The sequence below is a fragment of the Tachypleus tridentatus genome, chromosome 7 (assembly GCF_004210375.1).
Source record: "Tachypleus tridentatus isolate NWPU-2018 chromosome 7, ASM421037v1, whole genome shotgun sequence".
NCBI lineage: Eukaryota > Metazoa > Arthropoda > Merostomata > Xiphosura > Limulidae > Tachypleus > Tachypleus tridentatus.
Window position 1 is genome coordinate 75,487,838 of NC_134831.1, and position 27,497 is coordinate 75,515,334.

General features: G+C 33.1%; 2 protein-coding genes across 3 annotated transcripts in view; one reads left to right on the forward strand and one right to left on the reverse strand.

Annotated features, from left to right (window-relative positions):
* The window catches only part of LOC143255999 (dual specificity calcium/calmodulin-dependent 3',5'-cyclic nucleotide phosphodiesterase 1A-like), a 463,989-nt gene that overhangs the window by 180,535 nt on the left and 255,957 nt on the right, over window positions 1–27,497 (forward strand). The gene's annotated exons all lie outside the window — the stretch shown is intronic.
* Window positions 268–9,150, reverse strand: LOC143254902 (DNA topoisomerase 2-alpha-like). The gene is made up of 4 exons (XM_076509812.1): window positions 8,832–9,150; window positions 2,199–2,429; window positions 598–691; window positions 268–284 (listed from the first exon to the last, which is right to left on the reverse strand). The coding sequence occupies exons 1-4, from the start codon at window positions 8,868–8,870 to the stop codon at window positions 268–270; spliced, it is 381 nt and encodes a 126-aa protein (XP_076365927.1). The 5' UTR covers window positions 8,871–9,150.

The following is a 27,497-nucleotide window of genomic DNA, read 5'->3' on the forward strand; positions in this document are numbered from 1 at the left end:
TTTTAAAGGAAACAAAACAGCATTTTGATTTTTTTTACCTCTCAAACCATTTCTTTCAGAAAGGTTTGAAAAAAAATCAAAGTTCATTGTCAGTTGAATACACAGAAAGAACTATACAAGTTTAAAGTGGATTAAAATTCACTGAACATTTGTTAAAAACTTCCATTAAAAGTAAACCACGGATATACACAAGTTAACTGAAAGATTAAAAGACAACTTACTGGTCAATTTCTATCTTAATACAATCCATCTTTTGTCTCTCTTTGTTTATGTCGCTGCATTCACTAAAGAGTAGATACATCTACATTAATTTTAGTGAGGACATGTTGAAAGATATAAATAAAACAATACATTTAAAAGCACATAACATCTACACCATGACTAGAGCATTAAATATTGAGTACTAGTGTTTCCTCTGTAATGATCCAATCAAAAGGTGAAAATAGAAAATTTGCATTTGTTAAATAACAAGTTCTTATACAACATTCTTTATAGAAACTACTTAACCTAAAATAGACAACTTACCACTAAAGAATATTTAGCAGTTAAAATAAACAAAGAACTCCAGCAAATAATTGTTCTTGAAAAAGAACTTACCCAAAATTTCATCAAAAACTTTATAGAGGCCTGGCACAAACGTTATTTCTCTGTGAACCATCCCACCAGCTTCTTCATCATAAACCCACATTTGCTAACAAAGACATAAAAATGTTGTTAAACTTCATTTTACACTATTGCTTTATATTCTCAGGTGTCCCTTGTCATTACATACATAAAATGACAACTTACTAGAAAAACACATTTACATTAGATGCACAAAACCTGAACAGATACAAACATCTCTCTCTATGGTTGTTATTCAACTCAAAGCAACAATAAAATATATAACAACTTCACATGTTGGAAAACAAAAATATTTGAAACTCACAAAAGTGCAAAAAACTTTTGTTTCTTTAAAAGATACATTGCAATAAAATCTTTTACATTTTGTTACAGATGCAAATTCACACAAATATCCCACAATGATAATGATAAAAAAAAATATTTGCATACACAACAGTATCTGTTGAAAGGTCTTATGAAATTTCAAAAGATCCCATTTAGTAGTACAATAAAACCATGCAACAGGTAAGTTGAATAAATACATCTGGGCACTTGAGAGTTTAAATTACCAATTAAAACAATCAGTCAAACTTAAAAGAGAAAATATTAAATATTATATTCAATGGAAGAAAAAAAATACAATTATCTGTCTAGTTACCAAAAAAATTCATACACTGCAAGATAAATTTCTACATGTAAAATGCAGATCTCCGATAGCTTCAATGTTTTAACTCTTAAGGTGGAAACAAGTCTATTTTGATAAAAGTACTCAGAAGCATATTTGCTCCAACAATCCAAATGGCAACTGTAAAGTAGTCTTGTACAAGGCAAGATGAGATATAGCACATGTGTTCAATAAAACACATCATTCTGCAATCTGGCAAACCATGATTGTTATTATTATATTTATTGTAAGACATTAAATTAGTATTAAGCCTATTATATTTTTGAACACTACATTTGTTTTTATCTAGTCTCTTATTGATTTTCAAGATTTAGAAGAGTGTATTATAATAATATTCCAAACATACTATGTTTGCCATATCCTTTTTCTCAATCTAGAGCTATTCAAACTGGTTGGAATACAACACACAGTAGCAGTTGGAACACTAATTATACAAAACATTTGTTACAACAACAGTTATTATGGTGAATGCCTTTTACAAGTTGGTAAAGCAGGATTATATTGTAGGGTTGGAATACCATTATATACTATTCTAATTTATAAAAAATCCCTGAGACTATGTAAAAAATTTAGTGTTTAAGAATATAATAGACCTAATATTAATGGCTAATGATAAATATTATAATAAAAAAACATGACTGCTGATGAAATCTGCAGAATGCAAACACCTAGAGTTGATATTAGCACTCAATCTAAATCTAATTTACTATGTTCTAAATTAGAAGTTTTGAATTTTTTTTATGAAATAGGAAAGTAAGGTATACAAACACTTACCTTCTCCACTACAACAGAAACTAAAGTATTCATTTGTAGGCTAGGTTATGTTTTCCTTTTATCTTTTATACTTCTTAAACAACTAAAATGTTTGAAAAACAATTCTTATAAACAAATAAACACTTGAAACAATTACCTGAGTTAAGGGTTCAGTAGAGCCTATGTATGTGTCTGGCCGGAGCAAAATATGCTCCAACTGAGATTTCTTTTGATAAATTCTTTCTACAGACAATCTTTTGTTACTCTTTTTGGTACCAGCAGTCATTAGAACATTTTCATCTTCCACCATGTCTCCATCATTCTGTTCCTCAGCTTGTTTCAATGGCACCTCTTTAGTTTGCTTTGCAGCAATGTTTGCAAACAGTTCCTAAAATTTAACAAATAAAATATATCATGACATTGAAATAACACACCGCAACTTTACAGAGGAGTGGTATGCCTTTAGCCACTCATTCCACAAAAATCAGCCACAACATTCTTCCCAAATTACATTCTACCCTTTACACAGAAATTGTATTCATTATTGTTATGATAAAATAAAAAATTTTGACCTTACAACATATTTTATCTTCTTGTATTCTAATACAATTTAACTTATTGGAAGGTTATATGCCTTCATGTGGAAATCAGCTAACACCAATATTTACCAAACTGTTTGGTATCCATTTCCCTCAAGACTTTCAAGTTATGATGAAAATTCTCATATGGAATTGGTGATTCTGTTATGAGCCATTCCCAATAACAAAAGTTACTTACATCAGAAAAATATGCCATTTCACATACAACTTGCATGCAAGTTTTCAAAATGGAAACCAATTCTTTGAATAAATTGTAACATTTGAAGGTTTTATTTTGGTATAGTCTCTAAAAGTATCACACCCCTTATAAAATTTATTTTCAGATAATCACTAAATATGCAAATAATTTTTACAAACACTTAAGGCTCTTCTGATATGGTTAAACCAGAATTCAATTTTAAGTTTCACTCTGCATCATATGAAACTTTCTATAGTTTCTGATAAATGAAAGTTTTTCTTAGGTTATGAGGTGAGCTTGTGTTCCATAATGTATTTACACAAAACACAAGTTTCATCTGGTTCACTTCTATAATGCTTGATCTGAATCACAACTGCCTTGAAATGCAACATACTGATTAAACTACAAATTTTTCAGTACTTACATATTAAATGGAGGGGGCATTCATTTCTTTTTTTTATCCAATTTAATATAAAGGTAATGTTAAATTTAACCAGAATTTTTTTTTTAATTTTCTAGTAAATCTACATTTTACCATCAAAAGTCATATTTAGCTGAATTTATGTGGATACAGTCGCCACGTGACAGTCATATTTAGCTGAATTTAATGTGGATACAGCTTAGACAGTCATATTTAGCTGAATTTATGATACAGCCGCTATGTTGACAGTCATATTTAGCTAGAATTTATGTGGATACAACCCATCGTGATATGCTGAATTACCGTGGATACAGCTTCCAATTGACAGTTATTTAGCTGAATTTACTGAATTTATGTGGAGGATAGAATCAAGCTACGTGTGAGTCATACATCGCCACATCTGTGACAGTCATATTTAGCTGAATTTATGTGGATACAGTCGCCACGTGACAGTCATATTTAGCTGAATTTATGTGGATACAGTCGCCACGCGGACCAGGTCATATTTAGCTGAATTTATGTGGATACAGTCGCCACGCGACAGTCATATTTAGCTGAATTTATGTGGATACAGTCGCTACGTGACAGTCATATTTAGCTGAATTTATGATACAGTCGCCACGGTAGTCATATTTAGCTGAATTTATGTGGATACAGTCGCCACGCGACAGTCATATTTAGCTGAATTTATGTGGATACAGTCGCTACGTGACAGTCATATTTAGCTGAATTTATGTGGATACAGTCGCTACGTGACAGTCATATTTAGCTGAATTTATGTGGATACAGTCGCCACGATGAATTTAGCTGAATTTATGTGATACAGTCGCTACAGCCATATTTAGCTGAATTTATGTGAATACAGTCGCTATGTGATCAAGATCTATTCACTTCCATTCTTAATGCAATCAAAATTTTTGGGCTCCAAAAATAATTGTTTCTTCTGTGTAGTATGTACGAGTCTAATGCTTTCTTATTAAGTGTTTTATGTTGTTCTGAAAAAACAAAACAAATTAATCTAAATAAACTGTATACATTTAATATTGTGTTAATATGTTTTAAATTTCTCATACATTCAAGTGATTTTAATGGCCCCTCAGTAATATGCATGTACTGATTTTTCTTTCTAATTCTATGGGGTTTTTTCTAAATGATTTCACATAACTATTGCTCTAAAACTAAGTAAACTAATTCTTTGTTGAAAATAACTTTAGAATTCATGTAGTAAGACTAGAAAATATCTGTCACCATGGGATAAATATATAATTTAATGGAAAATTCAAACCAATCGTAGAAAAATGACTGTACCACATTGACTATTTGTCAAGGAAACTCATAACAATGGGTAATTTCATTGCAGAGACTAAAATAATTTAAAAAATTGAAATCAAAATATGAAATGATAACAAAACTACTGTAATGCAAGACATTTGTTTAATCATACACATTTCAGAATTTGTTTTTAAATTCCATCACCAACAAGGTTACAACTATGAAAGAACATCATTCGTATGAAAAAAACTGTTAACAAACAGATGGAAATTTTCTTATAAAGAACTCAGGTAACTGATTTTCATAGGTAATCAAATTAATCACTTGCCTCCAATCATGCATGTTTTGTTATAACACATTAAGATAATTTTATGTACTAAATTAAGAAATTACCAATAAGCACTGTCATAAAAATTTCTATTTTAAGCAGGTTGAGAAACTAATTTCCTCAAAATTAAGGAGCATTAAGCTGTCTTCAGCACTTGATTGTTTAAAACTTTCCACTTGCTTAATGGGATTTTAATTAGAATTTCAAAAGTCTTACACATTTAAAGAAACTATTTTTTTGCCAATTTGTAAATATTTAATATATTATGTGAAAAACTATTGTTATATTTAAATGGTTCCATGAGGGGATTATTTTTTTGTTTTACTTTGGACATACAAATATTTATAAATCTAAATACCAGTAATGAAGAAATTGACAAAACAGGACTTATTTAGGATTTCAATGTTAAGTATGTATTGATAAATTTTCTAAGCATAACAAAAACAAAAGACAGTTAAATATAGAAACAAATAAGTTTAGATTTAGGAACACTGAGTGTTTCTTAAGACTGATTTAAATATATCCAGTTTTTCAATATTTATATTTTTTTCCTTTTTCACAATTTTTTAAGGACTTCAAAAGTGGCTTGAATGATTTCAGCCAGAAATAACTAATAGCCTGTATATATATTCTTCAAAACATGAGGGCATAGTCTTGGTATTCCTTCTGACTTCCTATAAACATCCGTACTTAAATACATGAATAGTACAGTTAGATAATCAACAGGAAAAAAATTTTACATCACAGAATCACCTAATAGCCAAATAAAAGATGCCAAAAATTCTCTAAAAATTAACAACAATCAGATATAATGAAGCTTTTACTAAAGCTAAAAGTAAATACATATATCACAACTCTAAAGTCTGACTTGCTTATTTTAATAAGATCACAATGTCTTAAACACTAACATTCAATTAAAAACATCAAGTTAAAAGTAAAAGTAAGTAAAACATACAACTGTTACAATTATCAAGTAAACTGTTCTGGATGGTTACAACTCATTATAAATATAGCCTACAGTAGTACTTCGACTTCTTCCAGCATCATTCAACCCTATACATTTTCATAAGTTCTCATCACAGTTAACAAAAAAAAGAAACCAAAAATGTACTAAATTAAAATAAAACAAAATGTTTATGACTTAAATATACATCAATAAATTAAGTGTATTTATCACACTATAACTGAAATAAATAATAAGTGATGATGTTTTTGCTCTTGAATTTGTTGCACAATTCCAACATAGTGAGAAATAATGCAGGTTTCAAGAGCTCCCCACACAGTGTTGTGATAACACACACAAACATATGTTGAAGGATCATTTCAGGAATAAACACAAAACAGAATTTTTTTAAATTTGTTCACCAAAGACCATTCAGAATGGGCCCCTAACAAGATTATAATTGATAATACTCATTTCCATGATTCTAACTTTATCAAACCCTGGGTGAACCATTCACCAACTTGAGAAGCACCGATCTGAATATTATTCAAGTTATTAATGAGACTGTACTTGTGTTTATAAACCTTAATTCAAACATAAGTAACATTTGAAGAAACAAACCAAAAGGAAGAATTATAGAAAAATGAAAGGACCCAATGATCTTTTTAACAACTTTAGATTGATGTACACATTTAAAATATCCCATTCACTTAATAATAAATATACATAATCACCTAATAGTTGAATTTTTGTGAGCAGTTTTTAGGCTATAATTTAAGTATCAAATTTTACACAAGAAGTACTTTAGAAAGGTTGAAACATATACTCATTAAGAGCCCCAGAATGTGAGATAAAAGACAATAAACAAAAACCACAATTTTATTTTTTAATTTATGAAAAAGATAAACACAAAAACTGTCATACATTAAAAACAATTTTTTTTTCAGATAAACATATTATATACCTACTTACCAATAACTTTAATATCCTTACCTTAGAGTACACAAGCTTGTGCATAGTGTAATTGAAGAGCATAGCAAGAGCTGTACATCCATTATTGATTTAGGACTTGAAATGGTACAAATAGCATTCAGACGTAGTTCAAAGGGCAATAAAACAAAATTTAAATATAAATAGATGTGTACTGTTATAAGTTTTAAGCGTTTTAGGATAAACAAATGGAGTTTCATATCACAAAATTGTCATCCTAATTATACTATCAAAACAAAATAAATGTTCAAGTGGTCAGTCTCCAAGTCCAGGTTAGTATACATTTAAGTTTCTTTTCATTAGTTTCACAAGTTTTTGGTATAAAATGTGGCCTGACCAGTGATGAGCAGTTGTTCTGCTGATTTGCCAGAAACACTAGACCAACTTTTATGTGATATATACAAAAACTTAAGTTTCTTTATTTGGTCAAAACATCATAAGTCTATATAGTACATAATTCATAAATTCTGACTAAAAAATCCTAAATGTAAAAGAACACAGCTTTTGCAAGTTTGGGTCCTTCTTTTAAACAGGGATATTTCACTTTTCACTACCATCAAAGGTCCGTCCTCATAGTTTCATATTTCTTTACCAAGTTTGCTTTCCCAACACTTTCACTTCAGTTTTCAATGTCCATTATGCAACCAACCAATGGCAACAGTTATAAGCATTTAAAGTTATCCTATTAAACACTGAAAGTAATAAAACTAATGTTTTAAAAAGAGGGCTCTGTGAACCACCACCAAAATGTTTAAGTTTGTATAGGTTAGCATGTGATGATATTAAAATCTCCCAAATTTTTTTCTGTAGAAGGGATCACTTTGTTTTGAAAAATTAGAAACTATAAATACTCGTTTTCATAAAAAAATTATTTACAGCAAAACTAAACAGTCATAAGTTTAAAATATGAAAAACCAGATGAGTCTATGACAGTGATACTTATAAAACAGTAATAAAGTGGTTATCTTGTGAAGTTTTGCCTTAGCTTTAGGTTTAATAAAACATGTTACATGAATGAAGTTAAGCATAGATTGGATTAGTAGTTGAGATCAAGACTGGGTAAAAAAAAGGACTCTCTATGCAAAAAGATATCTGATTGAGGTATTCAAGGTTATTAATGAAATGGATCTTACTGATGCATCATTCCTTATGTTTAATAGTGATAGTGGTAGGACAACAGGTTACAAATATTAATTTTGAAAGTGTGGGACTAGGTCTAGAAGATATCTTCCAACTAAACAGTTTTATTTTCTAACAGCATGGCTGGCCTTTGGAATGGATTGCTTTTGGATATGGTGAATATAGTAAATTTAAGGGAGCTTAAAGGAAGGCTTAATAGATATTTAAATAATCAGGGATAGAAAGAAGATATTTTTTTTAACAACCTTACAGTCATAATGTTTGTTTTTTATAATTTTGTGCAAAACTACACGAGGGCAATCTGCACTAGCCATCCCTAATTTAGCAGTCACTGCCAACTCACAAAAGAATTTTACTGAAATTTTAGATGAGCTATTGTCACAGCATTGTATTACACTTTACACATTAAATTTTATTTAAGTATTTCTTTGTATGCAGTTGTCAATGAAAGTGCTTTCTTTTCTGTTGCAACCCTCACGATATATTCAAAAGTCAAAAAGAAAAAAATTAATTTGTTTTTTTATTGTTTTATAATTGAAACTTACTCCATTTTTTTGCAATTTTAATGGTTCACTCTGAAACATCATTTTTGTGGAAAATAAAACTAATCATTCGTTATAGTAGCACTAAACTATGAATAATAAGAATAAATATAGTTACTAGGGTTAACAACTCAGAATGAAAATGTGAGCTTAAAAAATATTAAATCGGTTACTTTCTACTACTAACAACGTATATATTTGTTAGTCTAGTTGTAGTACTAGTAACGTCGCACAATGTTTATCGATTGTATATAGCAAAACTTTTGATTATCCTATCTTCAACTTTTAAACAGGTTTAACTGGCATAATTAGGTGAAATACAAGAACATATTTACTACCAGTAACATTCAATTAACATTAGGTTAAGTTTGTCTTACCCTTAGAGGACTTTTTCCAGCATTTCCCGATTTGCTCATTTTAATCGTTGTCTTTCCAAACTTGACTCTAAATTTAATAAGACTGCAAACAGTAATTGTTATCAAGCACGCTTAAAGCTTTAATAACAAGATCAAACAATATTTTTATTCGGTGTAATCACTCTTCGGTAAAAACTTCACCTTAACTTTAATCTCTTTTATGAAGTCTAACACAAATGCTCAAATGATAAAATTCGTTATTCCACTAATCGTCTGGCTTAGGTTCGTTTTTAGTCGCTTCAATTAAACCTAACCGCCAAAATACAGTTCAACCAATCATAGAGCACAATGGACAATAAGTTCAAGTGATGTCATCTAATAATAAAGACAGATAAAATCCAAGCGCCCTCAATGCAATGTAACTGGGATTTTCTATAATTTAATAATATAATCGTTGTAGGGAATTTTGAAAATGAAACTCGAGTGAAATTGAAAATGAAAGGAAAACATATACCAAACACATACTTTGGACGCATTCCTTTCACATATGTAATTGTTCAGTTTACTATTGCAATTTACACAATTTGATTATTATACCAACAAACAGCAGCTTCCAGGAGCACAGCGGATAGCCTGCGACTTACAAAATTAAAAACCCCGTTTCGATACTCGTGGGACAAAGCAAAGATAGCCCATCGCATAAATTTTTGCTTAACTTTAAACAAACATAAAATAACTAACAAACGAGCCTTGGTATCAAATATTTATATAAAAATATCTTAAGATATGAACAACAAAGGGTCATTTGGCTTCATTAGACCTTTCACTACATATTTTGTATTCTTAAAATAGAAAAAAGTATGATAAATAGATGTATAAATGACTTAGGATACGTAAGGAATGCTTTCCGAAGTTTTGAAAAATTTTCCTACGCATGGTTTCTGAAAGTTTCTTTACACATATCTGTTGGGTTGCATGTGTCCCAAGAACTATTTATGGAAACATGTTATATGCACATAATTGTGTGTCATGTGGAAGTAACGTACTCTCTGCTGTGAGATATAATTGCTTCAACCCTGTGTAAAATGAAACATAGCTCAAAGAAATCTGAATACCAAAGAATATTCCTTTTCGTGTGTGCATTTGTACGTGACAATCTCTTCACATGTGATATCGTCACATCATCAAAAGAATACGTCTTCTGAAGTGCAACCTAATACATCTCATAAATAGTACTAAAAAAACTTTATAAAAGTACACACACAAAATATATACAATATACAAGAATAAATAAAAAATGATATTATTAATTAATAACAAAAATATCGTGTAGGGAAAAAGCAGTGAATTTTGGTTAATATTGTTTTGCAGATAACCCTTCTTGCGAAATAACCTTGTTTAGTCAGTTTTATATTCATTGTTCTTCTTAACACCCTAGAATGAACGTGATCATGTCATTCTTGTCGTAAGGTGTAGCAAGACTGTCGTCTCAGGCAGTAGCTTTTCAGCATCTGCCATTAAACTTTCTTGGAACAATTTCCCTGTGGTATGATGACGTTTGAGGATTCTGAATATAATACACTAGGGTACCCTACTGTTCTGACAATATCCATTTGCTTCGTACCATTTCTGGACAATCAAACAAGTTTATGCTCTATAATTTCTGGTATGTCACGAGGCATGACTTAACAACAAATACATAGAAATTACCTGAATAAAGCGTTGATCTGTTTTGAAAATATTACACCAAAAACACACCTTTTTATACAAAACAGATGTGTATGCGTGTTTTGACAACAAATGGTAAAAAAAACTTATACAAAGCAAAATAATAATTACACAGATGAACATTAATTCAGACTAAGCAGGAGTCGAGCCTTACTCAGGATAGAATTATTAAATCAGTTTACTTGCCGCAATCAAGAACTGTGGAGTAGGAACGGGCGAGAAAGAACATTGCACATTTTTGTACCCTAGAAATATTTCCTACAAAAAATTGTTTTTCAAAAAGGGTGGAGGTTGACTGCATATTGTCTTTGGAGTTAAATATAAAAAGTGATTTATTTGGTGTACGAAAGCCATGCCGCTCGCCAACCATCATTTGTAAGTTTTGGAGACTTGCAAATTTGCTGCAGGGCAAATCACACCCAGCCACAATAAATCATATCTTCCTATTGTACTAAAACCTAAAGATCCACCTGGGACATCAGTTCCTACAGACGTTGGCTGTAAGGTAAAAGAGACTTAGAAAAAAATGTTTATTAGGATGATAATATTGGTGCATGATCTAGACCATAAAGTGATATGCCAGTGATTATCATTATTTATTAATTGTCTGCATCACGACCACTCGTTTGACCAGCAGGAATCATTTTTGTCATAAAGCGACGAGTTTTCCAAAACACGAAATATATTTTCCAAATATAATTGAATACTAGATTAAGAAGTACAGATATTATTTCATAAATTAAAGAATGACAGTTTTATTTCCAATTTAAACAAAGTGTTAATTTGAGCGCCTGTCTAACAGTTAGGCAAAAGCAGACACACTCAGTAATATTTCACACTTTAAACACTAGATGCCTTCAAATATTGGTGTATTTATACTATTATGAAAGACTTCTGATGTCAGTTTTGCCATACCTAATTAGCAACGAATTATTTCACTCAAACCTCTTTATGACGCAAAGTTTGTTTGTTTCTTACTGCTCTTCCAGGTTTCAACAGTTTAAGACACATCAACAGAGTAGAACAACTATTTATTTTCTTTTAAAGAAAAGAATAGATAATGTGTTTATATGATAAATGGTTTTATAAGAACCGGTTTTGGCGCCTATCTGGTGCTGGAAACGAAGTTTCAGACTTTGTGCTGTGTTATTCATTAGTTCTGAGGGTTAATTAGGAAGGTTCTTCAAAATCAGACGGAAGGTAGGAGCAGTCCATAATAAACCAAAGCACAGTTGAAAGAAATATGCCATGATGTTAACACGGCGGACTGTGAATTCGTTATATGATTAACAGTCCAATCAACCTATTCGATTAGAATATCCCTTCCCTCGAGTCTATCACCTTCAAATTAAAGAAAGCTATCATAGGTAGCGCTTGTGAATATTTTCACGACTATCTGCACCACTTTTGACGAAGCAAGTGGTGTTTACCACACTTTTTTTTTCTGTCTTGTTAATGGTAAATGTAATCTGATAATGCACAGCACAGGAAAATTTCAAGTTAGCCATTCAAGTCAGGGCATAACTTCCACACAAACAAAAAAAGAGGTCGCTTTGCATAACTGGATATAACCAACATTTGTGTGTTGAAAATTAAGCACAAAGCTACAAAATGGGTTATCTGTGCTCTAGCCACCACAGGTATCGAAATCCGGATTTTAGCTTTGTAACTGTACAGGCCACTTGGGGGCGATATATCCAAGGAGATGGAAGGGCTGGCTTTCGACGACAATCAGTTTATCTCATGTTTTTAGTTGTCAGTTATATGTTGTGTTTTTTAAATTATTTTTCTTAATTTGAGCGTTTGACCAACGGCTGCTTTATTTTGTTATGTATACATTTGTGGAAGAGTTATTTAACAAGTGTTTCTGTATTTCTAAGGGCAATGGTAATGTGAGCTAGTAAGTGTGTAATAACATAAGATCTTAATTCAGTTTCTTTGTTTTTAATGGGCTACTGTATCACTGCCTATGGATATAAAATAGATCATTGTTTGGCGATACTTTCTTAAGATGTAGGTGTTTTCTTAAGGCAAAGCTACATCGGGCTATCTGCTGAGCCCATTGAAGGGAATCGGACCCTTGATTTTCGCGTTGTATATCCGTAGCGGGGGACCACTTTCTTAAGCTTTCTATTCTTAATGAAACCGGAAAATATTTTAAATGCTTTATTTTGCGAGAGGTAGATTATTTCTAATAGGTGTTTGTGGTTAGAGTAAGTGATACTTTAATACTATTATATAACACATATAATACATTAATGATAATATGAATAATTTGTTGTCGATATCTAGTTTTATTTTTCTTAACATACCTGTTTATTCAGCCTTATAATTAACTTAATAGTTATTAACATAGAAAATAAACTGTGATTGTAAGTCTTATGGTTACAATTTCGCTCATTTATTTTTAGGTCTGTTATGTTTTTGAGATCACACCATTACATATTCGACGCTGAAGCTGGAAACAAACAATAGTTGGTCCGAGAGTAACTAGTGTCAATACACAACTAGGGCATGCACTCGTGTTTCGTATACAATGTTTGCACCAAAAATCAAGACTACTAAAACATTTGTTTAAAAAAAACAAATAAAAAACGAGACTGAATCCTTGACCTCCCTCATACGAAACATGTCCTGTGCCATGTGAGCAAATGTCTAAATATTTATTTCACATATGTTGTATTATTAAGTGGAATACCATACACATGTGAGAATGCCATATTTTTTAAATACACTACTCCTTTAAATAATCTGCCTGTTGTATTCAGATTTAAAGTAAAGATATGTAAATAATCCTGCCTGTTGTATTCAGATTTAAAGTAAAGATATGTAAATAATCCTGCCTGTTGTATTCAGATTTAAAGTAAAATATGTAAATCTCGAAAGTCTTCGTTTGTCGCTATTTCCCATTTTTTCTTCCATAATGGCATTATCTCTTCCTTTTTTAATCTGCCATGCAGTATTAGCAAAGCTTTTGATCTATTAACACCAACAACTTCAGTCTAATTGCAGAGTTTGTGACATCAAGATGTTTAAAAATCAACTGTCTTCGTCTGTCGATATTTTAGTTATTTTTCTTTTTTTCTTTCATAATAGTATCAATTCTTTCTTTTTACTTAGGCATGGCCAAGCGTGTTAAGGCGCTCGACTCGTAAACCGAGGGTTGCGGGTTTGAATCCCGGTCGCACCAAACAAGCTCGCCCTTTCAGCCGTGAGGGCGTTATAATGTGACAGTCAATCCCACTATTCGTTGGTAAAAGAGTAGCCCAAGAGTTGGCGGTGGGTGGTGATAACTAGCTGGCTTCCCTCTAGTCTTACACTGATAAATTAGATACGGCTAGCGTAAATAGCCCTTGAGTAGCAAGTAGCCCTTGACTAACAAATCTTTGGATCCACTACCTCCAATAAAGTTTGTTTATTTGTTTTTGAATTTCGCAAAAAGCTACTCGAGGGCTATCTGTAGGCTAGCCGTCCCTAATTTAGAAGTGTAAGACTAGAGGGAAGCCAGCTAGTCATCACCACCTACCGCCAACTCTTTTACCAACATATAGTGGGATTGACCGTAACTAATAACGCCCCCACGGCTGGGAGGGCGAGTATGTTTGGCGCGACGGGAATGCGAATCCGCGACCCTCAGATTAGGAGTCGCACGCCTTAACACGCTTAGCCATGCCGGGCCTAGCTCCAATAAAGAAGAGAGGATATATAATATTTTAATCTCCTAGCGTATTGTTAGACGCCTATATTGAGATAATTGGACATAAATAAGTTTTAAATAGTGAATTTTTAAAAGTGTCGTATCAAAAGGTGTAAAAGTCAAGCATCGTTATGCCTTTTTTGTTAACTTTTGTGTGTATATGTGTCTAAATCGCGTTTGTGTATCATCCGAAATTTGTAATTATTTTCTTTCGCGCAATGTGTTAACTGTATGCCCACGAAAACGAATGAAGTTGTAGCAGTGACTAACTTTTAAGGCTAACTTTCGAAAATTAAACAGCGTATAAATTTGGATTTGGCGTACAAAGCCTATTTAAACTTTAAGTCTAATTGTCGATGTTTAGGCGTTTGTTGGGATTTGTATAGAAATGTAATGATATTTCGTTATTTACCAGCTACAGAAAGGTAAAGAATTAACTCAACGCGTTTCCTTGCGTGTTTCTTTATGCCATTGAAGAAATGTCTTTGAAGTTAATTACAGCTTTTAATTATAGAAGTTAAGTACAATTAATTGTACTTTTGCATCGTATAGAACAATGCGTGTTAAACATCGGTATTTTTTGCACTCGTGTAAAATTGTCAGTGTACAGTTAGCCAAAAAGAATAATGGGTTTCCACGTGAACTAGCACGAATACACAACAAAACTGACTGACACACGTTGTTCTTTTAATGACATATATTTTACGTGAAAAATTCTGCAAACAATATTCTAGAATATTATCAAGGTGGGTAAGTGATAGTTCAAAAATAAATCCATCATATCTTAGAGAAACTGTTTGGAAAATTAGCTTTCTACAAGTGTTCCAAAATAGGTTCTTGAGAGAAAAATAAAACAAAAATTCATCTTAATTTATAAAAATGGTTTAAATTAGATTTCCGTATTGTAGCTCACAAATATATATATAAATGTCGATTAATTATAATACAAATGAGTTATATATATATATACAAAGATTAGATTGACACCCAATGAGTCGCGAATGTACAAACAACCAAAGTTGTATGAAAGTAAAATATTATATGATTTCCAATTAAGTTTAATTTCATAATTTTAACTAATTTTTAAAAATATTTTTGTGCTAAACATTAAAGTCTGAACAGTATAGTAAAATTAATCTTTAAATATTTATATAAAACAATAGTGTTGTTCAAGTTAATGTATACTGTAATTTGGCTTGTGTCAGTTTGTCTTATTTGTCCTGTGACAAAAAATTTCCAATCGCCCGATCTTTGATCACCATGGAACTTTCAGATGTTTTTATGTATGCCACTATAAAACACTTTATATTATTCATTTTCTGAGTTTACGACTTTTACAGCCATTTCAATTTTCCTTCTTGCTGCTGCATTTCTGTTATGCAAACACGTGCAGTCTTTTCATTTACACGAGGCAAACGAAATAGATGGTAGGTTTTGTTTGTTTTAAATTTCGCGCAAAAGGTACACGAGGGCTATCTGCACTAGCGGTCCCTAATTTTGCAGTGGAAGACTAGAGGAAAAGCAGCTAGTCATCATTATTCACTGCCAACTCTTGGGCTACTCTTTTACCAAAGAATAGTGGAATTGGCCGTAACATTATAACGCCCCCACGCCTGAAAAGGCGAGCATGTTTGGTGTGACGGGAATTCAAACCCGCGGCCCTCATATTAAGAGTCAAGTGCTTTATCCACCTGGCCATGTTGGGCATCGATGGAAGGTCTGACTGGTGTACCTTTAATAGTGATCAATAAATTTTTATTTCATTTTTATTGTAATTGTTTTTTCCTTTTTATTTATTTCAGGTAAATTTCTTTGATAATTTAAATAAGTAATTTTTGTAATAATGTCTATAAATAAAGCCGTAAATTTCTTTGAACAGTTGAACAAGTAATTTTTGTGATAATGTCCATAAATAAAACCTTTCTTTCAGGTTCGGCATGGCCAAACGCGTAAGGCGTGCGACTCGTAATCCGAGGGTCGCGGGTTCGGTCCCGCGTTGCGCCAAACATGATCAGCCTCCAAGCTGGTGGACGTTATAATATGACCTTTCTTTTAACCATATCTCGTTGTTGATCCAGAAATTTGTATTTTATACATTAATTATATTCTGTAGTTACTGAGTCCTGGTTCTAGATAGTCATTACTAAAAAAAGTATTTTCAGATTTCACTCTTATAGAGGGAACAGAGACACGTCGAATTCATAGTCCGAGGACACTGCCCACTTAACCACTCCCAGTCCATTTTAAATGTAAGGAGTTTTGATAAAATTTCATTTGAATAATAAAATGTGTAATATCTAATAAATTCATGTCGTTGCTAACTGTATGATGTAATGATCATTAAAGTTGTAATTGTGTCGTGATAAAAGATCAGAAAACATCATTTTCATGTAGAAAAGATTTTGAATAAAGAGTAATCTGTCATTAAAGGAAGAGGTATTGGTGAATAAAGGGCATTGTTTCAGTAAAGGAAAGAATGTTCATGAATAAAGGGCATTGTTTCAGTAAAGGAAAGAATGTTCATGAATAAAGGGCATTGTTTCAGTAAAGGAAAGAATGTTCATGAATAAAGGGCATTGTTTCAGTAAAGGAAAGAATGTTAATGAATAAAGGGCATTGTTTCAGTAAAGGAAAGAATGTTCATGAATAAAGGGGATTGTTTCAGTAAAGAAAAGAATGTTCATGAATAAAGGGGATTGTTTCAACAAAGGAAATAATGTTCATGAATAAAGGGCATTGTTTCAGGAAAGGAAATAATGTTCATGAATAAAGGGCATTGTTTCAGGAAAGGAAAGAATGTTCATGAATAAAGGGCATTGTTTCAGTAAAGGAAAGAATGTTCATGAATAAAGGGCATTGTTTCAGTAAAGGAAGAAATGTTTGTGAATAAAGGGCATTGTTTCAGTAAAGGAAAGAATGTTCATGAATAAAGGGCATTGTTTCAGGAAAGGAAAGAATGTTCATGAATAAAGGGCATTGTTTCAATAAAGGAAGAAATGTTTGTGAATAAAGGGCATTGTTTCAGTAAAGGAAAGAATGTTCATGAATAAAGGGCATTGTTTCAGTAAAGGAAATAATGTTCATGAATAAAGGGCATTGTTTCAGTAAAGGAAATAATGTTCATGAATAAAGGGCATTGTTTCAGTAAAGGAAATAATGTTCATGAATAAAGGGCATTGTTTCAGTAAAGGAAATAATGTTCATGAATAAAGGGCATTGTTTCAGTAAAGGAAATAATGTTCATGAATAAAGGGCATTGTTTCAGTAAAGGAAAGAATGTTCATGAATAAAGGGCATTGTTTCAGGAAAGGAAAGAATGTTCATGAATAAAGGGCATTGTTTCAGTAAAGGAAAGAATGTTCATGAATAAAGGGCATTGTTTCAGTAAAGGAAAGAATGTTCATGAATAAAGGGCATTGTTTAAGTAAAGGAAGAAATGTTCATGAATAAAGGGCATTGTTTAAGTAAAGGAAGAAATGTTCATGAATAAAGGGCATTGTTTAAGTAAAGGAAGAAATGTTTATGAATAAAGGGCATTGTTTCAGTAAAGAAAGAAATTTTAAATATCTTTTTGAAATTTGAAAGAGAAAAGCTTCTTTAACTTGTCTAGTGTTTATCATTTTCTATTCCACTTACAGGAATCAAAATTTCATCACCTCCAATTTATTAAGACATTAGGGTGAAAGTAAAAGAAGATATACTTATGAATTAGGAAATATTTTAAGTAAAGTGAAGATATTATTCTGAATGAGGAGCATAGTTTCTTTAAAACATATTTTTAAGTGAACGCTTTCTCAACCATTCTATTATTTTCTTTTCCATTTATAAGAATCGAAATTTCATCTCATGTAGAATATTAAGACATTGAGGTGAAAGAATGAAACAAAGTACATGAGACCACAAGTCATTGGTCATTTACATCAATATTACAAATATTCTACGATTAGAGCAAAACGAAGTTGATATTATGGATATTTGAAAAATAGGTTTCGTTAAGAAAACGGAAGGTAAGCGGGATGTCAAGTTTAATTATCTTAGAAAGTGAAAACGATTTGAAAAGATAGTAACGATAGTATTTGTAAAATATCTAATTTGTGTTTGGTTCCAAAACATTTTTCTTATAACTTTGGTTAGTGACTTCCTCAGAGCTTCTGCATATATATCTAATAGAGAAATTTATCGATTGTTTTTAAATTTAAACTGATGACTGACCATCAAAATACGCCTCCAGATATTAAACTGATAAAAAATGCTTATGGGTAAATGTTTTTTAATCTAATGGTATACATATAACAAACATATGAGGTCAAAATTCCCGACTTTCAAAGTAAACATGGCATGTTTCGAAATAATTATTTTTTCATTTTCATTGGAGACCATTCTCCGAAGCCTTTGTCAAATATGTCTTCGCCGAAACCGCGTGAATCCTCCTCCGGAAACTTTCGTCGTTGTCGCACATCTGAATCGGTGTACAAGTTGGTGTTGTAGTGGGCAGCATTATTGAATGGTACATTGCCGAACAACGAAGGTGTAGGCCGTTGACGAACAAATACACTTAACATAAGATTTATGTTGTCTCCTACGGCCATTAGATGTTGACGATTGCCTATGGAAGCAGAATTTCTCAAAATAATTACCAGCTTCTTTTCTGTTGAGCTCCCGCGTTACGACTTTTGTACCCGAATGGTATAATTTTTCCACTGGAAGCAATATACCAAAGAGAATCCGAAAATGATAGTTCTTGCAGAGCCACCTCTCTCTGTGCTCTGTGAGCATTATAATGATGAAAGTATACAAGCCATAGGCATAGCCCAAACATTAATGACACACTTCCTGGCATTTCCTGTAAGGAAAAACAACCCCAGATTTAGACATAGAATCCAATTTAAAAACTAAAGACACGGATATAGCTAATATATACATCTTAATTTAGGCCTAGCATGGCCAGGTGGTCAAGACACTCGACTCATAATTCGAGGGTCGCGGGTTCGAATTCCCATCACACCAAACATGCTCGCTCTTTCCGCCGTGGGGACGTTATAATGTAACGGTCAATCCCACTATTCGTTGGCAAAAGAGTAGCCCAAGAGTTGGTGATGGGTGGTGATGACTAGCTGCCTTCCCTCTAGTCTTACACTGCAAAATTAGGGACAGCCAGCGCAGATAGCCCTCGTGTAGCTTCACGTGAAATTCAAAATAAACAAACAAACAACCGTGAAAATGAAACAACCACCTTTGTGGTTTTCTACGTAACAGGATTACGTAGCTAGTTTTCCTAGAGTTGTACGTAATTTGTTAAATGTGTTTACTGTAAAAATGTTATAGAGTCATACATTTGTATCAGCACTGACTTCGTTATAAAGCAGCATTGGTAGATAAACTAACACTTATCGTGGTACTTGTTCTGATACCACTATAAAATATTAGAAAAAAAATTAACTGGATTTAGTAGCAAACGAAAAGAGAAAACTGTTGTGTTAAGTATTAAGTTTTCATTATAGGTCTTTAAAAATAATGATTTTGTTTGTTATTTTACTTTAGAAAACATAAACGCCGTTTTACAGAGTTTGGAATCAGTTACGACTTTCTTCAGTTTTAGGTAAATGTTTTCTACTTAATTTTATTGATCTGGCTCGATCTCAAAAACAAATTTTAGATGTGATTATGGGAAACTTTAAAAGTTCAAGGAAAATGTTTTCCTTCCAGGTGTAAATTATGATAGAATATACAGTTTACTTGAGATACCTTTTCTTTCCTGTTTCTATGTTACACAAATAAGGTTTGATCATAATGCTCTTGTCGAAATTGATATGATTTCTTTTGTAGAGCTCGACGAGATGCAATTACAACATAATAAAAAAAAAGCATTTATAGTATGTTTATTAGTATTTACGTGGGTTATTTTGGCCAGTTATTTTTGCTGAGTTGACTGGAGAGAATAACAACTTTGGAAAGTATAAAGATGAAAGTTCAAATATGTCTAGATAACAGGACAACTTACTTAGACAAAAAATGGATAGCAGAACATCTTACATAGATAACAGAATAACATACCCAGACAACTGGATAGTAGAACATCCTACATAGATAACAGAATAACATACCCAGACAACTGGATAGTAGAACATCCTGCATAGATAACAGGATAACATACCTAAACAACTGGATAGTAGAACATCTTACATAGATAATAGAATAATAGGACAACGTATCTAGACAACTGGATAGTAGAACTTTTTACATAGCTAACAGGATAATAGGACAACGTACCAAGACAACTGGATAGTAGAACATCTTACATAGATAACAAAATAATAGGACAACGCTCCTAGATAACTGGATAATAGAACATCTTACATAGATAACAGGATAATAGGACAACGCACCTAGATAACTGGATAGTAGAACATCTTACATAGGCAACAGGATAACGTACCTAGACAACTGGATAGTAAGTAGGACATCTTACAAAGATAAGAAGGTAATAGGACAATGTATCTAGAAAACTGAACAGTTGAACAAATTAGGCAACTGGGTAGTAGAACTTTTCATTAGGACAACATACCTATACAATCGGACAGTAGGACAACTTACCTGGACAGCTGAATAATAGGACAACGTTCCCAGACAACTTACTTAGGTTGCCGAGCAATAAGATAACATGTCTAGATTGCTGGATAGTAAGATAACCCTGCTAGATTGGTAGATATAATATAAAAAATTCCCTTGATAGGTGGATAGTATGACAAAATGTCTGGTTACGTGGGTGATAGCATAACGAGTTGAGATAGTTAAAGAGTAGGATAACAAGCCTGGATAATTAGATAACTTTTCTAAATAGCTGGATAGTAGGACAACCAGTCCAGATAATTGAGTAGCAGATAACCACTTTAAATAGTTGCTAGTTAGACAATCATTCTATATAGTTAGACAGTAGAACAACCAGTCATGACAGCTGGATAATCGAATAACTTCTTTCGTGGCTAGATAATATAATATCTACTCCAGATAGATATCAGTAAAACAGCTTTCCTAGATATCTGGATAGCAGGATAATAAACCTATGTAGTTGGATGATACGATAAATTTTCTAGTTAACTAAACAACCAGACTAGATAGCTAGACAGTAAGATAACCTTCTTGATAATTGAATAGTGGGATAACCAGTCAAGATAACTGGACAGTAGGACACATAGCTGGACAACCAGTCTAGATATCCTGTAAGTAACAAAACCTTCACAGATATTCCTTATTACACTATTCCCTAATGACGTTTATTCCTCATTTTTCATGACCTAATAACATCTAGTACTTATTCCAAAATGTTCTAATAACTTTTATTCATTATTCTATGATATCCCAACATTTTTATTCCTCCATCCCATAGCTTCAACATTGCTATTTGTTTTACTAAAGCGTATTCTGATAAATTTCCTGTTTATCTTCATACGTATCACTAACATTACGACAAGATTTAATAACTCTATTTGATATTCCAATACGTTTCTATAGCTTTTCTTATGGTTATTTCAAAGTGTCCTAATAACTTTTATTAGAATAAATATAAAAATGCTCGCTCTTTCCGCCGTGGGAGCGTTATAATGTGACAGTCAATCCCACTATTCGTTGGTAAAAGAGTAGCCAAAGAGTTGGCGGTGGGTGGTGATGACTAGCTGCCTTCCTTTTGTTTGTTTGTTTTTGAATTTCGCACAAAGCTACTCGAGGGCTATCTGTGCTGGCCGTCCCTAATTTAGCAGTGTAAGATTAGAGGGAAGGCAGTTAGTCATCATCACCGACAGCTCTTGGGCTACTCTTTTACCAGCGAATAGTGAGGTTGACCGTCACATTATAACGCCCCACTGCTGAAAAGGCAAGCATGTTTGGTGTGGCGGGGATTCAAACCCACGACCCTCAAATAACGAATCCAGTGCCTTGCCCACCTGGGCATGCCGGGTCCTATTGTTTTTGAAGCGGAAATTTATCTTGAAGCTAACTATTCTGGCGCCATTTTATCTAAGCCCCCCAGTGGCTCAGCGGTATGTCTGCGGACTTACAACGCTAAAAACTGGGTTTCGATACCCGTGGTGGAAAGAGCACAGATAGCACATTGTGTAGCTTTGTGCTTAGTAACGTCAGGTCATGTCATGACTAGGTGGTGAGAGCGCTCGACTCGCAATCTGAGGGTCGCGGGTTCGAAAATCCCCGTCATACCAAATAATATATATAGAAGCAGGAAAACCGTGTTTAACGTTTAGGATCAGATTAACAAGATACACCCAGTTTCCAGAAAAATATTCATAATGAACTCGATTGACACGTCACAAAAAACGTCACATCAGAACCTTTAATCCAAGTTTCACATAAAGCTACACGAGGGCTATCTGCGCTAGCTGTCCCTAATTTTCCAGTGTAAGACTAGAAGAAAGGCAGCTAGTCATCACCACCCATCACCAACTCTTGGGCTACTCTTTTACAAACGAATAGTAGGATAGACCATCACATTAGAACGCCCCTACGGCTGAAAGGGCGAGTGTGTTTGGTACGACGGGGATTCGACCCGCGACCCTCAGATTACGAGTCGAGTGCCTTAACCACCTGGCCTGTGTATTTATGGATTATATAATTAAAAATTTACAAACCAGTCCATAAAACATATTGTAAACATCGAAACAAAATACTGATTATTAATGCACTGTTCAGTCTGATAAATTTTATGGGAATACTCCTCTTAATGCTTCAGGAGTTAAACTTTAATATGTATTTACTTCACTAATATACCACTTAATTAATTATTAGGAGCTAGACTTAAACACGATCTTTCATCTTGTAAACGCTAATAATATTCTACTTAATTAATTTCTCAGGTGCTAGATATTAATACGCTCCTTGATCTAGCAAACACTAGTAATATTCCATTTAACTAATTCTTCAGGAGCTAGACATTAGTAAACTCTTTTGCCCCCCAGTGGTTCTGCGGTATGTCTACGGACTTCCAACGCTAAAAACCAGGTTTCGTGGTGGGCAGAGCACAGATAGCCCATTGTGTAGCTTTGTGCTTAATTCAAAACAATAAAAACAGTACGCTCTTTGGTCTTGAAAATACTTGTAATATTCCGCTTAATTAATTCTTCAGGAGCTAGACTTTAATACGCTCTTTGGTCTTGTGAACACTAGTAATATTGTATTTAATGAATTCTTCAGGAACTAGACTTTAATACTCTCTTTGGTGTTATAAACTCTAATAATGTTATACTTAATTAATTCCTCAGGAGCTAGACATCAATACACTAATAATCTACTTATTTTATTCTTCAAGAGCTGCACTTTAATACGCTCTTTGGTCTTGTAAACAATGGTGATATTCTACTTAATTAATTCTTCAGGAGTTAGATTTTAATGTGCTCTTTGGTGTTGTAAACACTAGTAATATTCCACTTAATTAATTCTAAAGGAGCTAGACTTTAATACGCTCCTTGATCTCGCAAACATTAGTAATATTCCATTTAATTAATTCTTCAGGAGTTAGACTTTAATACGCTAAGACTTTGGTCTTGTAAGCACTAATATTCTACTTTATTAAGGACAGTCACTGAATTAGCACATATGCAGTCTTGATAAGACCAGTAAATATCACATGAAACTTAGGAAAGATAACTGAATTATCACACATGCAGTCTTGATAAGATCAGTAAATATCACATGAAACTAAGGAAAGATAACTGAATTATCACACATGCAGTCTTGATAACACCAGTAAATATCACATGAAACTAAGAAAAGATAACTGAATTATCACACATGCAGTCTTGATAAGACCAGTAAATATCACATGAAACTAAGGAAAGATAACTGAATCATCACACATTCAGTCTTGATAAGTCCAGTAAATATCACATGAAACTAAGGAAAGATAACTGAATTATCACACATGCAGTCTTGATAAGACCAGTAAATATCACATGAAACTTAGGAAAGATAACTGAATCATCACACATTCAGTCTTGATAAGTCCAGTAAATATCACATGAAACTAAGGAAAGATAACTGAATTATCATACATGCAGTCTTGATATGATCAGTAAATATCACATGAAACTAAGAAAAGACAACTGAATTATCACACATGCAGTCTTGATAAGTCCAGTAAATGTCACATGAAACTAAGGAAAGATAACTGAATCATCACACATACGTCCCAAGAACAACGTAGTACTTTGAAAAGTTGTTATTCTTGAAGCCAGGTGGTCAACTTTTTGTTATAACATGGATGTAGAATATATCTCACTGACGTAATGGTTCTCGTTTCTCTTTTTACCTTTACTCTGTCGAATTAGAACTATGATAATTATAATATTTAGTAATTTAATTTTTGTTTTAAATATTGCAAAATAATATTTTGTTCTGATTCGTATAACTGATCTGGTGTATAATCTTTACCTCAGCGAATTTTCCGTAATTAGTTAACCATTTATAAGATATATTTACATCAACAACCTTACTGTCAACAAATCGACAATGAACTTTAGTGTATCTTCTCAACTGTATTGTTTTAACCTTTGATTAAGATACGATGTGAGAGAGACAAGCCTTTCCAGAAAGTCACTTAAGATTTATCAATGATACTAAACAACTACTGTTAAAGTACGCTTTGTACCCTCTGATACTCATTTATTAATCATATTTCTCAGTATTTAGCTGATAAAGTGGCATCCTGATAATTCACCAAACACACTTTCCAAATATATTGTGATGGACATAATATCCTGAGAACGATGCACGTGGGATTATAAAATTATATTATATTGTATACGTACACAAACATGAACCACCATGAACATCTCTAGACTTCATATATTCATATACGAGTCTAATTTACTACAAGTTTATCTCTCTATCGATTTCTCAGATTCATTTATATTGAAATATGATTTATATTTTTTGACCTTGTTTTTATTTCCCTGCCTCGCGACAAACAAGGTTGTCACAAATTATGCATAGACAAAACAACTTAATAAAACAATATGAATGGTCATGAACTATAGATGAAGGAAGTCGTCGCGTATGATGGAAGTATAAAATGATCATGTTATACAGAAGGACAACATGATCAGTTTATACACCCATAATACACCTACAGTTCGTGAAGTCATGGAAAGTGAACAAACACAATGATTGTGAATTACAGTTGAGTCACAAGAACAAAGAAAGATAAAATATTTTACTTTATGTGAACCTGTTTACCACCCAATTTCTACATGTTTATAAGATTCAACCACTTCTGTTATTTAAATTTGAAAAATGTAAACAAGAAGTAAGCCTAATTTTAAAATTATTCCTTCAAATTCTTACATGTTTTCAATAGTCAACTTCTTGACGAGCTGAATTAAAGTTTTCCGTTTGATATGTGGATCCATAAAGTAAGAAATATGTTGCATAATCGTCTCACCTGTAGGGACGTTTTGTTATTGACCTGCTCTTATATATACAGTAAACAGAAACAACGCAGTTAAAAGGAAGCTTTGCCTTTAAGCTACAAATTCATATGAATAACTCCCTCAGCTCCATAGACACAAATAATCCTTTAACGTAGTTAGTTATCTAATTTTGTATATTTCCTTCTACATGATCGTTCCTAGAGTATAAAATATTATTTCTGGAATCTACAGGTGGTCTCGAAATATTTTACTACTAAAATGTTGTTATTTTTGAATAAAGTTCAAAGCTACATAATGAATTATCTATGCTCTGCCCCTTACAGGTATCGAAACCCCGATTTAAACGTTGTAAGTCTGCGGACATACTGCTGAGCCACTGGGGAACGACTGAACCCTACCCTAGAACCGGAACACTTAGAAAGACACTTACAATAAAATTGTAGAACACTATTAAGACATACAGTAACAGATAAAACATTTCAACGACAACATTCGATTTCATTTCAGTCATTGTAATTTCAATCCTGAGCAAAATAAATGATAATTTTATAAAGTTAGTGTTTGTTATTTCGGGGAGGGGGCTGTTTTGTAAAATGTTTCAATCGTAAGGTATGTGTTGTAATATACTTATGAAAATGTTCAGAAAGAATGATTTTTAATAAATACTAGCCATTTTGTATGATAAGGTTTCTTCACCGGGGTGCTCTTGTGTCATCAACTTGCAAGAGAGTCGTGTTTCTTCACCGGGGTGCTCTTGTGTCATCAACTTGTAGGAGAGTCGTGTTTCTTCACCGGGGTGCTCTTGTGTCATCAACTTGTAAGAGAATCGTGTTTCTTCACCAGAGTGCTCTTGTGTCGTCAACTTTCAAGAGAGTCGTGTTTCTTCACCGGGGTGCTCTTGTGTCATCAACTTGTAGGAGAGTCGTGTTTCTTCACCGGGGTGCTCTTGTGTCATCAACTTGTAAGAGAATCGTGTTTCTTCACCAGAGTGCTCTTGTGTCGTCAACTTTCAAGAGAGTCGTGTTTCTTCACCAGAGTGCTCTTGTGTCGTCAACTTGTAAGAGAGTCGTGTTTCTTCCCCAGAGCGCTCTTGTGTCGTCAACTTGTAAGAGAGTCGTGTTTCTTCACCAGAGTGCTCTTGTGTCATCAACTTGTAAGAGAATCGTGTTTCTTCACCAGAGTGCTCTTGTGTCATCAACTTGTAAGAGAGTCGCGTTTCTTCACCAAAGTGCTCTTGTGTCATCAACTTGTAAGAGAATCGTGTTTCTTCACCAGAGTGCTAATGTGTCCTCAATTTGTAAGAGAGTCCTGTTTCTTTGCTAGAGCGCTCTTGTGTCGTTAACTTATTAAAAAGTCTTGTTTCTGGACTAGAGTGCTATTGTGTCGTTAACTTATTAAAAAGTCTTGTTTCTTGACTAGAGTGCATTTGTGTCGTCAATTTGTCGTATGGACAATTAGAGTGCCTTAACCACCTGGTTATTGCCCGGCATGGCCAGGGTAATTAAGCGTTCGACTCGTAATCTGAGGGTCGCGGGTTCGAATCCTTGTCAAACCAAACACTCTCGCCCTTTCACCCGTGGGGGCGTTATAATGTTACGGTCAATCCCCCTATTCGTTGGTAAACGAGTAGTCCAAGAGTTGGCGGTGGGTGGTGATGACTAACTGCTTTTCCTCTAGTCTTACACTGCTAAATTAGGGACGGCTAGCGCAGATAGCCCTTGAGTAGCTTTGCACGAAATTCAAAACAAACAAACACCTGGTTATGTCGGGCCCTAAACTGGTAGTGACCTAATAACGTTTCACTGTTAGAATTTCCTTATGGGAGGA